The 15,540-nt window shown below is 45.8% G+C and overlaps 1 protein-coding gene across 1 annotated transcript in view; it reads right to left on the bottom strand.

Annotated features, from left to right (window-relative positions):
* Positions 1 to 7,466, bottom strand: part of MAGI1 (membrane associated guanylate kinase, WW and PDZ domain containing 1) — a gene marked incomplete at its 5' end in the record, with an annotated part of 290,109 nt that extends 282,643 nt beyond the window's left edge. Inside the window, one exon of the mRNA XM_082288537.1 lies at positions 7,346 to 7,466. Coding sequence (XP_082144663.1) covers positions 7,346 to 7,466 — 121 coding nt within the window. The remainder of the gene's footprint in view (positions 1 to 7,345) is intronic.
* Between the last annotated feature and the right edge of the window lie 8,074 nt (positions 7,467 to 15,540).

Genomic DNA, 15,540 nt, shown 5'->3' on the forward strand with positions numbered 1-15,540 from the left:
AAACTGTCAGTATGAGCACAGCCCTCTTCTTTCTTCAGGTCTCCCCTGGTGCTCATGGGAGCTGTGGTATGAGACTGGTTCACTTTATTCTGAAATTTAGCACAGGTTAAACTAACTGAAAAGGCAACAGGAGGGTGGCCTGGGGGATGGAGTGGTGCAGGTGTGGGTTAGCCCTCAGCAGGAGCTACACACCTTTCCCAGGGGTCACTGTCACCACAGAGCACAGCTGGGAAGTGATGTTGAGGATGGGGGATCTGGTGATACCACGAAAGGACCTGGCAGCCTCATGCTTTACCATGAAGCAGGGAGAGGTCAATGTCCAGCTCATGAAATTTGAAAATGTTCAGTTGAAACTGGGTCTTTCTGTAAAACACTCAGCTAAGCAGCCTGAGAGGCCATGCCAGTCACCATCAGAATGGCTTTGGCCTCCTGCTGCACAAGGACTTGCTTTTGGGACCATAGCACAGCTCAAGACACCCAACTGGACAGTCACACGTCACTGGAGACAGGAAAATGAGAAACCTCCAAGCACCCTGAACAGCAAAGGTGCACAGCGCATCTCTATTTGCAGCCTTGATGTCAACAGCTTGCCAAGAGCAAAATCCACGTTTCCCTGAAGAAGCTACTTGCACTTCTCCAGGATTTCGCCTTTTTAAAGTCAAACAGTGCAGTGAACAAAGTTTTATCAAGTGCAGTAGAAAATAAACTTCAAAATATAATCAGAAGCACTTGTACCAGGAGCTTTCAAACAGCCAGGCTGTTCAGCATGCCAGACTGCTGCAACCTCCCCGGTCCCAATACACTCAGCTCTGAGCAAATACAGCACTGAACTTGTCCTTAACGACTTCAGTGCTGCCAACACTGATGATTTTCACACATATCTGATGGTTTTCCTAAAAAACCTCAGCTCCTGGAGCCATGCGATAAAGTAGAAACACGTACTTTTATTAAGGAAAAGGCTTTTAGATCATCTTTTTGCCCAGGGAACAAGAGAAACAAACCTTTACATTACAAAACTGGAAAAATCCTAGAGCAAAGAAGCCTTCAACACTTACTGTTGCTTTAAATCTCAGGGGGAGTGGGCACTAAGTAAGCTAAATGCTTTTTTTTCTAGCTTATCTCACAAATTACATGAACATCTGAGTTGTTTGCTTGCATTTTTTCCCCCAGAAATTAACGCTGTGAGTAATTCTGAGCAGCGAATAAATGCAAGGAAATTATGTGCTTTCTACCACTCCTTCAACAATACGAAGCAAGGTGACACGAACAGAACAAACTCACAATCATACCTTTAGTTCCTCCTGTCACTACAGAGTGCTTATCTTTCAAGTAATAAAATTAAAAACTAAATACAACCTGGAGGCCTCTAAAGACAGACAAAGGGTTCCATGTTCCACTGTAAGATCTTCTTCCCCAAACCCTACAGATCCCCCAATTTTTGAGATGAAACTGCCAGTGAAAGCCAACGCAGCATAGCCTGGTGGCACCTGCCAACTCTGAGCCACTCCAGGAAGAGAAGCTCTACAAAAATTAAAGAATAGTAACAAAAATTAACCCCTGCGTGCCTCCACCAGATTTTTCTACCACACCTCTAACAGGTCCCTCCCGACAGAAACCTGAGATGTGCTCTGATGGACATGGGCCATTCCCATGGCACCAGAGAGCATCACAGAGCGTCTCTTGTCCCCATGCAGGATGGCTTTGGTATGGGGAAAGGGAGAAGTGGCATGGCAGCACTGCCAGGAAGAAGTCCCAGCACAGGGGAGCTCCTGGCCAGCCCACACCATGGGTGCTGCTGAGCCTGGGTGTTTGTAAGAGGTTTTTGTGGAAGTCAGAGGGGCCAGTTCTGCCCCTACTCCGAGTAGGTGCAGCCAGAGTGAAATCAGCCATGGGAGTGACCTCGAGGCTGCTCCAAGCTGTGCTGGACTCAGACCATGGCTGACACCCATTTACTATTCTCCCACCCATTCTGCATGGGAGCAGAATCCTCTCCACAGCTCAGGCTGAATTTGCCACCCTCCTACCCTGCCTGACCCAGGACCCCTGAGCCCCAGGGAAATGAGGTCAGCAGCAGCTCTTCCCTCCTCTGTGGCCGATTCATTTAGTGGCTGCGGGCAGGAAAGAACTGAAGCTCCTCCACCATGTCCTGATCCACATTTGAACTACCTCCAATGCTGCGGGGCACTCTGGGAGAGGCAGTTGGGAAATCTCCTCCTCCCCTGGGCCACAGTAGCGCTGAGCCGCCCGCTCCCCGAGTTTGCCGCTCCTCCAGCGACAGCCGGATTCTTCCCACAGCAGAAGGTGGCTCCGAGGGCTCCGTGTCCTCGTGTCCGCCAAGTGCTCCATGTCCTCATGTCAACTCCTCACCCTGGCTCATTAAGATGTTCCTTCCCGCTGCCCCTTCCTCGCTCTCAACCTCCGCAAGCACTAATGGGCTCCTTTGCAGATCCAGTGCACATTCCACGGAGCTCAGCAGGCTCCCATTTTCATACATATAGAGAAAAGCAAGTTTTATTCTAAGTAGAAGTGGCAGCTTCTAATTTAAGACTATACCATTCGACCGCTAGGCACAACAAAAGCTACCTCTTGCCCACATAGATGGTCAGCCAGCTCTAATGCCATCTCGATGGGCAATCACAAATAAAGGTGACCGATTCTGAACTCACAGACCCTTTGCTCCTAACCCCTGCTGTGGGACTCATTCCCCAGTAGCCCGGATGTATTTTTTATGGGTGAAATTTCACTCACTCCATTGATGCCATCAACCAGTTGCTGGGAGCAAGAATTGCATTAAATTATTTCATCCACAGCCAGACTGCCCATGGGGGCAGGGACGAGGGAGCAGGCAGAGGGGAGGCACCCAGGGGCCAGAATCCCACATGATCCCAAATACATACAGGGCTTCTCAGCTGCTTTTTAAAAATGCCTGCAGTCTTCCTTATATACGTGCACATGTATTTATATATTCATATACATATGCAGGTTGAAATCATGCACATTGTCACTGAAGTGAAGAGCAAGTGTCTTGTGTGCATGTCACCAGCCCAACACACAATGGTCACAACTGGTGGGGTCCCACAAGCACCAAGGGCACTGCTGCTCTGCTCCCCAGGCAGGACCAGGACTTGCTGCATCCCACATTGCCCTCTTTCCTTGCTGAAATGCATGAAATCAAAGCCTCACACTTCCAGGCACTGGAACCCAGTCTGAACCAGGCACAATCTCACTCCATCAGGAAACATCCCCACCACAGAGATCCAGAGCACGATGAATACAGCTTGATCTGCTTTATTTTTCAACCTGCTGAATTGCTAGAATATGTTTAGCTGTTATACACAGACCCCAGATCCAAAATCCCACCCTCAGCAGCTGTTACATTTGCGGTGGTACTTACAACAGATGTTACAGCTCCGTAAAAAGGTAGAACAGTTGAGACTTCCAAAATTGGGGCTGGGGCAGGGGGGTGCAGCAGAGCCCAACCCCTGCATCCAGCTACATCCAGGCTCGAAGAATCAGCCATGGATGCACCAATACATGTGGTACAGAGCCACATCACAGCCTGCAGCAGTTTAAGGAACTTTCGAGTGTTGCCATAGTGGCATTAAAAAGCTGTCATCTTCCTGGGAGACAAGCAGCAGAGGCTGGAATTCAGTGTTTAAAGGATGATTAAATGTAAGTGACTTAAATTATACATTCCAGTTGCTGGAACTGACACCATTTAAAACACACTATCTATTCCTCATTTCCTCTGACACTGATTACTACACACTAAAAGATGAGCATTTTCTTACAAGCACTGAAGTACCAAACTAGGGATTTATGAATTGGAGATAATTAAAAGGTTTTGCATTACAAATAGAGTAAAACATTTACATTCCATGGGCCACCTGAGAACACTTAAAGAGTCAAAATGGACATTTTTTACCTGAAAACCTGCCTGCTCTCTATCAAGGCTGCTAATTGAGGCACAGGAAGCTTGAAGTTATTTTACAGTAGATTCACAAGCAAACATTTGCTGAGCTCTGGACAACCTGACACAGACTCGGACCCATCATTAATTGTCCCATATGGAGCTCTGTGAGCTGAAGCTCCATTAAGCTGACACAAATAAATTTTCTGTTTCTCCTCGATACATCCACAGCGTGACTTGCAAGCCATTACCATTCAGATTTCACAGACACGGAGCTGTAGCATTTTCTTGGCTAGCAATGACGGCACTTTACCAGGAGCAAGAAGAAGCACAAGGGATTGCCCAAGGCCATGAGGGCATGGAGAGTCTCTTCCCCACCCAGAGCACCCACAGCCCCTCTCAGAGGCCAGTGTGGTCAGCCCCTATTGGGCCAAACTTATGATCTTGTGCACGATGCCGAAGTCTCCACCCCAGTGACAATGCACATGAAGGGCTTAACACCTCCACTGTGACAGCAGGTGCTGGAATTGCATGGGCATCTCAGTAACTTCAAAAAAGGTCTTTTTAACATGATTTTTCCCCCATCCCTGAAATCAGCAAGCCAGAAAATGCAGTATTGATCTCACTGCCTGGTAGAAATATGATAAGAGACTAATTGAGCACAGAGATCTCAGGGAAGGAGTCTCCAAGGAATCTTTTGATTTGAACAAGGACCCCTACAAAATGCCAGAAGAAAGATAAAACAAAGGGGGGGGAAAAAGGCTAATCCTGGATCCCCCCTGACAGCTTGCTTTTCCCTGCACTCACGGGAATGCTGAGCATTGTAGACTCAGAATAGAAGAGGCTCCAGGATACTGGGAGGGGAACTGTGGCTGCAAGCGTAAGACGGGGGAGAGGAGCGGCAACACGAACGGCAGCAAACACAAACAGTGACTCACGACACACAGCACATAAACAACACTGTAAGAGTTTTTGGAATTATAATTCAAACCAAAATAAACAAGAATGACAGTCCAGTACAAGGAAAGGGAGGATGACAGTGATGGGAGGGGGGTGTGGGGACTCCATCACATTCACATCTGCTGCTCTCATAGCATCCCAAATGAGCAGCCCCAGAAAGAAACAGAGGAGGCAAGATGTATGGGACAGCAGCAGCTTCTTGCGATCTGCATCTGTGCTTGAAGTTTTCATGACTGCACTGAGAGCAGAATTTATATCCCAAAGCCATGCAATAGCCTACTACACTGCTACTAGTTTTGACCCCTGGCTCCTAAAAGCAACTCCAGCAACAGGAAAAAAAAGTCCAGCTTGGAGGGTTAATGAGTGAAATAGACCCTGTGTAGTGGGTGGATGGACAGAAGGCAACAGAGGGGGAGAAATCACACCATCAGCAAGAGGCACTGCTTTAACTGCTCTGCAAATCCTCCAGTCAAGCAGATTCACAATTTCTTTTGCTCTTGCTTCATTACCTTCTAGTGAGAAACCGTTCCCCAATCTGTACCTTGAGTATTTTTTCCAGGCAAATCAAGGTATTTTTCTCCCGTGGGAACTAAGAGCTGATGATCATCCTTTTTACAGAAATCTTTTATGCATCAGAAAATGTGTTGCCTGCACTCAGGCCTATATTTCCAAATACAACTCCTTCAGTTTTTCCTCTCCAGCCTCATTTGCTGAGCCTCCCACCTCTGTGGTTCATCTCCAGACTTGCAGCCATTACCATTCTCCTCCTGCCCTGCACTGCCCAGCTCCCCTCGGTGCAGCAGGAAGTGATTACCAGCCCAGCCCTACACACAGAGCTTCTGTAAGGATGACTCAGAGAGAGATTTGAGTCTTCTCCTCAAACCTCAGGACGCTGTTGATTTGTTTGGGCTGGCCACGCACAACAGCCGTCACCATCCCGTACCACCCTGCCCACTGCACTCAGGCATCCAGCTCCTGCTCCCTTCAGAGCCACCTGCACACCCTCATCTTCCCTATTCCTCATCATGCTGCTGCCCTGTTGGTTTTGCTGTTCACCAAGATGATCTAAATACTGCTCCTAAGCATCAGTCACATCAGCAGCCCTCTCACACATTAAAGAGTTACCCCATTACACAGGGAAGTTGGACAGATTTGCCTATTTGTTTTTAAGTCAGCTTTCTTTTTTGGATTCCATCCTCCTCTCTGCTGTGTACAAAGTGCTCTGGAAATTTTGAGGAACCAGTGTCAGATTCCTTGATCTTTCATTTTCTGGGTCTTTCCTTCTCCTTTGTTTAACGATCTGGAGCGGGCTTTGCTTTGCGCTTCCTTCTCTACCACATCTCTGGGGAACATCGATGGCAATCACCAATGATTGACCAGTGTTCAGAGCTTGCTGGGACTAGGTTTTCCTCATAATTATACCTAGAATAATTTCACCAAGTCCAGCTGATGTGAATATTGGATAATATCGTCTCTATTTGACAAAGTCTGTGCACATCCTCACCATCACAGTTTTGTGAGGACTGAAGCAGAGGAAGCACAGAGCACATCCACCTCTTGCAACCCCTCATCTCTCCAGCCTTGTTCTGCTCCTCCATGTCTTTTCTCACACATTCCACCTTTTTCTGCAAAAACTTCACCCAATTTAGAAGCTTTCCACTAAATAGTTTTTCCACTAGAGGGCACAAAGACAATTTCTCCTAAATGGAAACTGATGTTAGAAGGATTAATAGAATAATTACTAACATCTCATCAAAGGCATCTAAAATTTCAATAAATGAACATTCAATAAATTAAGATGTAGTTCCAGCTCCCCAGGTACTACACCACCACAAAATGTCTCATAGAGACTGAAAATCTAAAAATCCCAAAGTGAGGCTACTCTAACAGGATTTCCTATACCACACTAAGCACTTTATCCTGTGATTTCTATGCTCCCCACAATTTCTCACAAGGCACAGACACAGCATTAACACAGCAACAGAAACAGAAGACCCATCCTAGTATTTTCTAAGTTGAATTTACCCAAATTGAGCTTCAAATCAATTAACTTTGTAATGTTTTGGTTTCCTAGCTCAAAGGAATTTTTATACCAGCACTTCTGTTTGCAGATACTTTTGGGTCATGATAAGTCACCTCCTGACCTGTCTTGGGTAAATTAAAGAAATTTTAGCCTTTAGCGCTCTTCTATTCAAACCAGATTTTTCAGCTTTAAACCTTGTCTTGTAAACTTGCTACAGGTTATATCTATGACCATAACACACTTCACCAGTTCTTCAATAAGGAATGGTGTAAAAACACAAACTCCATGGGAAAGCAGTCAAGTCAAGCACTCGGTTACACAAACCTAATGCGTGAGACCCCAGCAATAATTCCAGAGCATTAATTGTGTTGAGAGCACTGTCGCTCTCAGGGTTCATCAGCCTCCCCAGCCCCACAACAGTCCCAGGCAGAGCACGCCTTGCCCAGACCCACCTTGCTGGCTCCTGTGATCCCGGCATCCCGCACTGCTGGGGCCAAGGCCGAGGTGATGGGCGAGTGCCCGGTACCCCACCCGTGCGCGGGTGTCCACACGCAGCCCCACGCTCCCCTCCATGGCCAGCTGTCCCCCGAGGTGCTCTCACTGCTCCAGCCCACGGCAGCGAGGTTTGCTCTCTGCCTGTGGATTCCCACTGCCTGGAACGTTTGGCTGGAGCAGAGTCAGCCCCGAGACTTTTGCTACTGGAAGAAGAGAGACAATAGCGATACGCAGGTGCTTCCTCCCATTTACAGTGTTTACTTGTGCAGCCCAGCGCAGTGACGCTATTGTGGATTAGATCTGCATGCTGCTTTACAGAATTCAAAAGGTAGCACATAACAAAAGGAACCCCAAAATACTGCTTATTAAATTAAAGTGTTTTTTTTTTTCTTTCTTTTTAAACTCTGCTTCCTTTGCTAATGCCAAGTAACAGGGTTTTTCCAAGATACAATAACAGTGGTTTCCAATGGGAAATGATACATACTGTATCAAAACAAAACACCAATTCTAACACAAAAGCAAAGGGTTTATCAGTGTATGCCTATGCCTAGGCAGCAGGCTCCTATGGCATGGAAAAGACAACTTCATGAGCCAGCAGAGAAGGCTGAACTCAAGACCAGTGCATGGTGTGAAAAAAATTAAAAAGATCAAGAGGGAAGGAAGGGTATAGCTAAACCACAACAGCAAGCTAAGGAAAACATCAGTCCAAAAGAGCAACAAAGGCATATTTGTTTTCTGAGATAAAACAAGCAATTCAACTATATTCTACAGTAAATAGTTTGACTTAGGAGCGCAACAGGGACCAAAAAAAAAAAAAAAAAAAAAAAAAAAAAAAAAAAAAAAAAGAAGGGAGCATCTGAATCTAATTTTGTTGTTCTAAGCTTACATTACCTGAATCAAGATGCTTACTAGAGGTGCCAGGCACTCAAATCCATGCCTGGATCTTGTACATAGGAAGTTTCAGATGTACTGAATGTCTTACAGTTCCCTCTAGCCAGTAGGCCCAAAGATACTCAGCACTTAACAGTAAAATAACAATAAAAGCAGTAACAATAATAAAAAATGTCAAGACACTTTCCAGTATCAAAATGAGATCCAACTTCATAGACAATGATTTGTGAACATCTAAGTCCTCCCAAAAGCACCGCCTCTACTGTTTGAGAAGTTTCAAATAAAGCATCGCCCTATTTAAGACTCTGCAACCAGAGACTACACCTCAAAATGCCAGACATGCTGAAAACAATGCAACACACATTCTCATTCAACCCCATTCTCTTAATGTCAAAATAAACAGAACTGAATTCTTTTGTCTCAGAGCCATATTGTTTTGTCCTCTCCTCGTGGCTGCAGCTATTTCAGATGTGCTTCCATTGACTTTCCTTCTTGGTTCAAACAGACTGTGTGGGATTTGCACTTTCATCTTCTGAGATCTGGTGATTGCTCAGAGAATGTCAGATCATCAGTGAAGCTAGAAATGACAATTCAGATCCCTCTCTCTGCTGCTCAATCATAGGCATATGCCAGGAGATTAGTGGCAAGTGCTGCTTCATTGATGCCAGTGACAGAGTAATGCAATGGCTTAAAATTAGAACGTTAACAATTTTAGAGCTGCTTTTGTGTCCAGCTTACCAGACTTTTCTCCTTGAAGTAACATGAGCACATGGGCAGAGGTGTGCTAAGAACAGCTGCAGCAACACATGAACTCAGCTGTTGACTAACAAGTTTGGACCAAACCCGTTTTACCTGTGCTGAAACAGTCTGTCAGCACACTCAGCCCCCACACACTCTCCCTCATCTCAAACAGCACTGCCAAACAGCAGGTGGGCTTCATAACCTCAAACCACCTTGTCTGTTCTGCAGACAAACCTCTCCAAGCAAAGGCCAAACCAGCATCTACAGGCAGCTCCAAGTTATCAACAAAAATGACGGCAAGGCACTGTGTGCAGTGTGTTTTCAGGGATGAACTCATATCCAGGGTAACTGCAAGGAAATCCCTGCTCCAAATCACTCAGCACCACCATGAGCTACCCAGCCTGCTCCACCACACCTTCCAGCAGCCCTGCAGAGACCATGGACCTTGCAAGCTGGCAGGCAGGAAGACAGCACTCCTGTGTCTCTTTTATTGTCAGTTTTAGTCTTTAGTCTTGCTGGACACCAGTAACACATGCATTTTATTTATATGGCTTTCATTCTACTGCTCCTTGCAGTTCCTGAAGGGACACAAGATGCCATTTATTTAGAGGAGATCCACCTGAAAAACAATTTAATGCACATTCCCTGAAAGAATCTCAGAACGTAAACAGGTGAAAGTAACTTCATTTACCAGTAGAGGCTTATGGATGCTCAGAGACATTGAGATTTAGTACACAGTGCCTTGGGCAAGTGAAGGACAGTGAGAGGAGGGATGAATTTCTGGCTGTAAAGCATCATAAATGCCAAACCCCAAATGAGTCTTTACAAGATCTATTACTTGCTCTGAAGATGCAAGAAGGGGGTGGCTGGGGGTTCAAGCCACTGCTGAGGACCCCCAACATCCTCCAGGACAATGATGCAAGTGAAGGGCTTGGTCCCACTAGGGCAGGAGGCTGCAGGAAAGCTGCCCTCTCCCAGAGCTGCTGCTGGGCACCATGTGCTGGTGCATCAAGTCCTGCATGGTTCAGTGGGAGAATGGGATTAGGTGGGATAAATGAGGGAGAACATTAGGAAAGCATTTCCAAAGCTCTTAGTATGTCACAAGAGGACAAATAATACAAATTACAAATAATAACTAAAAGAAAACACATCTGTGGGGAAACACTTCCGCAAAATCCTGAGCTTTTTGTTTGTTTGTTTTAAATGGCTGAGAATAGAAGAAACAATTCACCCCCAGAGGCCTGCAGACTGAAAGAGCTGAATCCTGCAAGCAGCAACTCACAGAAGTTGGAAGCCAACACAGCTGGAATTAGCAAAAAGAACAAATGAAAGGTTTTCATTGTGGCAAATGGGGCTTTTGAGCAGACCAGCAGTAACACGATGTTCAAAACTTTGTTGCATGACTTTTATGATTCCTCCCAGCAGCATGCAACAAAACACACCTGAGCTGTAATCAATTTCTTACAGCCTTATATAAACATTACTGGAATTTTGTCCTCTGTAATATTTCTTGCTCTCAAGGCTACAATAAATAAGTCAGTTACAACCCTGCTGCCACTGTCTCCTATCTCACTGTCTCAAGTCACTGCCTTTATTTCTTTTAAGCTACCAGTGTAACCACTTCCAGCTTCAACAAACACTTTAAATGTAACCTGTAGCTAAACTCCAGGGAGAACGAAGCATTTTATATTCAAAGGGAAGGAGTGGAAAAGCCATTTTCCACTGTTAACACTACCTTCCTTTCATCTACAATCCCTCTCCAGTGTCAGGGAAGGGAATTCTAGTAGCAAATCTCTCAAACAATGACTCGGAGAGATTTGGGTCTGGAAACCTGTGGACACATCGACTGCAGAGGATGTGGCCCTTGCATGTAGTTGGCAAGTCCCTTCTCCAGCATCACCCCACTGCTCGAGGACAGTTCTGGTTACAATTTACGGAGCCAGGACAGGACCAGAAAGGGCAGGAGGGGCACATGCTAATAATCATCCATCTTTTGAAGGGACAGACCTTCTAGGAGGTGAGTTGCTCCCTTCAGCCTGTCCTCAGGCCCTGCCCAAAGCACCTCATGCAGCAGATCCATGCATAACTAACACACTGGGCCCCAAGTTGTAGGGATACCTGAGAGGGGAATTGCCTGGGCTCACTTCAGGGTCAGGACTTGAGGTGAAACCTGAACTGGTCCACAGCCATTCAGAGAGCTCTGTATTACTTAGGCACTGAACTGCCTTGCTTCAAGGCACTGGCTTCATTTTGTCTATGAAGAAAGGCCACACGTTGTCAGAACATGTCCTTCCATTCCATAGTTCTGTCTCAAGGAACAGCAGCAGTAACTGCCTCAGGAAGAATCCCAGAGGAGGACAAGTGCATGGCAGTATTCCCCAAAGAGTACTCCACTGGCAGAGGCTGTGCCTCAAGGACCACCACAGCCAGAAACGTTATATTGCTATAGCCCCGGCTGGGTTTCTCCAGATCATTCCCTCCCTCTGTTTCATCCAGTGAATGGCTAATTCTCCCCACCACTATGATAAAGCACCAGGGAGGGTGGAGAATGGGGGGAGAAGAGACACCTGAACCAACTTCAAAGGTTTTGCATCCTTTGAACACTTCACTCATACATAATTGAAAGGGCTGTATGTTTGGACTACAAGAAAGTAGATTTTTTTTCGCTACCAGACCCATCACGTGAGGGATGCTGTCATACGATAGCCTTGGGGGAGGTTTGCAAACTCGGACAATTTACTGGGAAGAAAAGTAAACTACTACTGACAGCAAGTGGACCAGAGCCCAGATCCCTGAGAGGTTCTGACAATGGGAGGACTCAGAAAAAATAAGCCAGCCTTGACCTCGCATCAGGGGAGGCCGAGAGAAGCACATGCATGTATTTTATTTCACACTAACCTCTGTTTGACCAGTTATGCAAATAAATCTCCGCTTGTCCTAAGTACACTGTTAGAGACTGAGAGAGAATTTGGAAGAATTCACAATAGAGCCAGACCACTGCATTGCGACTGAACTTCTCAATAAATGAAGTATTAAGCAGGCAAGAATGGCACATACAGCCCATAAAACAAGGGAAACTGCAGCCAAAAAAAGAAATCCAAGCTCAGAAGAGGAAAAAGAAAAAAGTACTTAAGAATTTGATACATGATCACGATCACTTCAGCTCCTTGCAGGCAGAGAAGCAGTATCTGGTCCCTGAAGAACACATCCCAAGGCAGTGAGAGACATGGGAGCAATGTGTCACTGCAGTCCCAGCATGGCCCCATAGGAACCATACCTGCTGCTGTGGGGAGCACAGCAGGGACCTGGAGCCTGGGGAGGGACAGCTCTGTGGGCATGCTCTGCACAAACACAAGGCCTTTGCTGACAAAAAACCAAACCAAGATGTGTATAACGTGGTTATGACACCCAGACTGCCCTGAGTGCAGGAGGGATCTAGCAGCTCTTGTTTTCCAGCAGCACACGTGCTGCAGTGCTGGCAGCTGCCCATGTTCCTGTGCTGCTCCCCTTGGAGCAGAGGGTCCTCAGGGCAGGGCCTGCAGCATCAGCAAGAGATTCTCCCAGGGCTCTTTTACAGAGGCTGTTCAGAGACTGCTGTCATGAAGATGGCACAGTTAAACCTGACTTCAGCTTCCCCTGGCTTCAATCGGTGTCGCTCAGTCACTCACTCACCACTAAACTTCTCAGCACCAGCTCAGTTTAAGCATGGCAGTATTCAAGTGAGTTTGGTGTGAACCTTCCCGTTTTCTAATTATTCTGGTTATTACACAGCAGTTTTCTTCTAACATGGCAACACTTCAGAACACGGGCATGAAGCTTCCCAAGATTATTACAGTGACTGCTAAGGGGCTCATGAAGGGCTGTCAGTCCGCTGAGGGCAGGAGTGGAAGTCGAACCCCTAAACCCTTACGCACATCAACTTCAGCAAACCACCCTCTGCAGCTGGGAACAGCAACTGTCCTACATCCTCTCCACACCAAGGCACAGTGAGCATGCACAGCTGACCTCAAGCAGAGGAGGTGATCCAGTCCAAGCTGTGCTGCTCCTCGGGGTGGGTCAGGGGAAATGCAGCACAAGTCAAGTGAAAAATAAAGAAAACTTTCAGACTGCCTAAGACATTCCCATTTGGAGGCTCACCTTCCCCTAGCACCTCTCCTGCACGTCCTGCCCACGGCAGAAGATGCTGCCCACCGAGATGGCCAAGGTTTGACCCGAGCTTCCCATAGGGAAGGTTCAGCTCAGGCCTCTGTAGCACAAGAAGCTGCAAACCAGCAATGCAGAGGAGAGGGAGTCACTGCTTCAGTGCACTGATCCATACAGACAGCAAGAGGCAGGGGAAGGGAAAAAAATGCACTAAGAATTCTTCTGACAGGGTGAAAAATGAAAGCAAAGTGAAACACAGCTCAATCTGTCAAAACAAAATCACAGCAAGCCCACTGAAATGAAAAAAACCCACACAGCTCAGCTCGCACTTTCTAGTAGGCAATAACTGGTACATTTGTTTTCCTGAAGATAAGCGGGTGAGTTAAGTTTGCTAGACAACACTGAACAGATTTGAAAGGTAATCATGGCAGAAGCACAAACAACCAGATTTACCAGGGACACTTAGGACTTGCTGGCTTCCACCTTGCCACTCAACAGACTCTCAAAGAAGCACTTAGAGTTGTGCTGCTGAGCCAATGGATGGACTCCCAAGAGCCTGATCAAGACAAGCTTTGCCCTGTCCCTCTGAGATCATCATTCAAGGAGGAGGAAAGATGATGCTTTTAGCAGAAAACAAGTCACAAAAGTGCATTTTTGATCAGAGCAGTGAAGGCCAATGTAATATTCAGGCTACAGAGAACCCATTAACCTCGTAAGAGAGTCCTAACAATGTTACCCAGAGGGTATTTTGAATAGTGAGACAGTCTGTAATTAGCTTAGGTGGGCCAACCTAACTATTCATGGCCTGAGGAAGCATCTCCCAATACAAGAGAAGTTCAAGATATATATTTATAGTTCTTTCCCGATAAGCTCATTAAAGGTTTCAGAGATGAATGATCACAGCATTTGACTGTTTTCTTGTAACCTGGAGATGCAAACAGTAATGAGTGAGTAAGCCAGGAGAACAAAGGCAGAGGCTGCCCAGGGCTCTAAGCGGAGGGGAAAAAAAAAAACAATAAACCACAGAAAAGCCTTCAAACATAGATTTCTGTCACACTCCAATGTGAAACTGCCATTTGATACTTCATTTTGAAATGGACCATTATACACATGCCCTTTTTCTATAAATGTGTGAACAAGCATTTCAGTAAAGCCCATTTTAACAAGGCCTTGAGCATTAGCAATAGGAAATAATACAGTGGAAACAGTTAATATAGATGTGCAACACTTCATATATATTCAGAACTGTATTTGCACATTAAAAAACTTAAAAACAATCTCCCAAATAATTCAGTATAATATTAAAATTCTAATTTCCTAATGTTTCCATTCCAGCAGACCTTTGCCTACTTAGATCTTTCTCAGCCTGAACTGGGTTGCAGGTGCACACAGAAATCAAATTGGGACCTGGCACAAGATAGATGGGAAGAAAAATATTTTTTTTAGGTTTCCTTTTTCTGTTTCTTTTTTTTTTTTTTTTTTTTAGTGCGTCTTCTAACCTAAGACTCCTGAGCAAACACAGCTTTTCCAATTGTAGCTGCAATGTTTTAACCTCTCCTCTTTACCTCTCTATTGGTTGCCTGTTTTCTGCAAGAGCTGAAATTCTACCACTTGTTCTGTTGCAGGAATTCTCTTCCCTTTCCCTCGAGGCTTTCCCCTTCATTAGGAATTAACTCTTCCCTGTTATACATCAACCTTCTCACAGCCAAGTGCTTGGCATCAGGTACCATATTCCCATGACATCCTTACACAAAGCCAAGAGCATCAAGCCACTCCTGGTGTCCCACGCCACAATTCTTGTATCACATTATTTGTGCTTTGTAAGCTACTAAAACCCCAGCACATTCTTCCACAGAAACTCAGTCCTGCAAAATAGTTCACAAAACTGACAAAGAAAAACTGGAGAATTAAACTCTTTGATAAATACACAGAAATTTCCTCATCCTTTTCTAAAATGTAACTGGAAATGATGTGCAGTTTAACAGGGTGAAATCTGGGAACCGCCAGTGACAAATGCCATGACGAGCCCTGCTTCCTGCTCTAGCTCTGGCCAGTAGAAGACTAAATTCTCTAGAAATTAGTCACCTCCAATTTTCACCATCAGCAAGAACCTTAACAAATACTGACTCCCCTGAAAAAAAGCATTTACAGAAACATAGGTCTTTCTAATTAAAAACCAGAACAATATTGCTCAAACCTCTCTTCCTGTCAGCCCAAAGAAGAGCATTTCAAAGTCCAGGTGGCTGGCAGGTCTTTGGGGATTGCAGACCCCACTCACACCTGGTCAGACCCCTGCCCAAGGTGCCCCACACGCCTCTCCTTGGGCCCCTCCAAGCCCTCAAGCCGCACACCTCACTCCCAAGGTGGACTAGGAACT

This window comes from Coloeus monedula, assembly GCF_965178545.1.
Source record: "Coloeus monedula genome assembly, chromosome: 11".
NCBI lineage: Eukaryota > Metazoa > Chordata > Aves > Passeriformes > Corvidae > Coloeus > Coloeus monedula.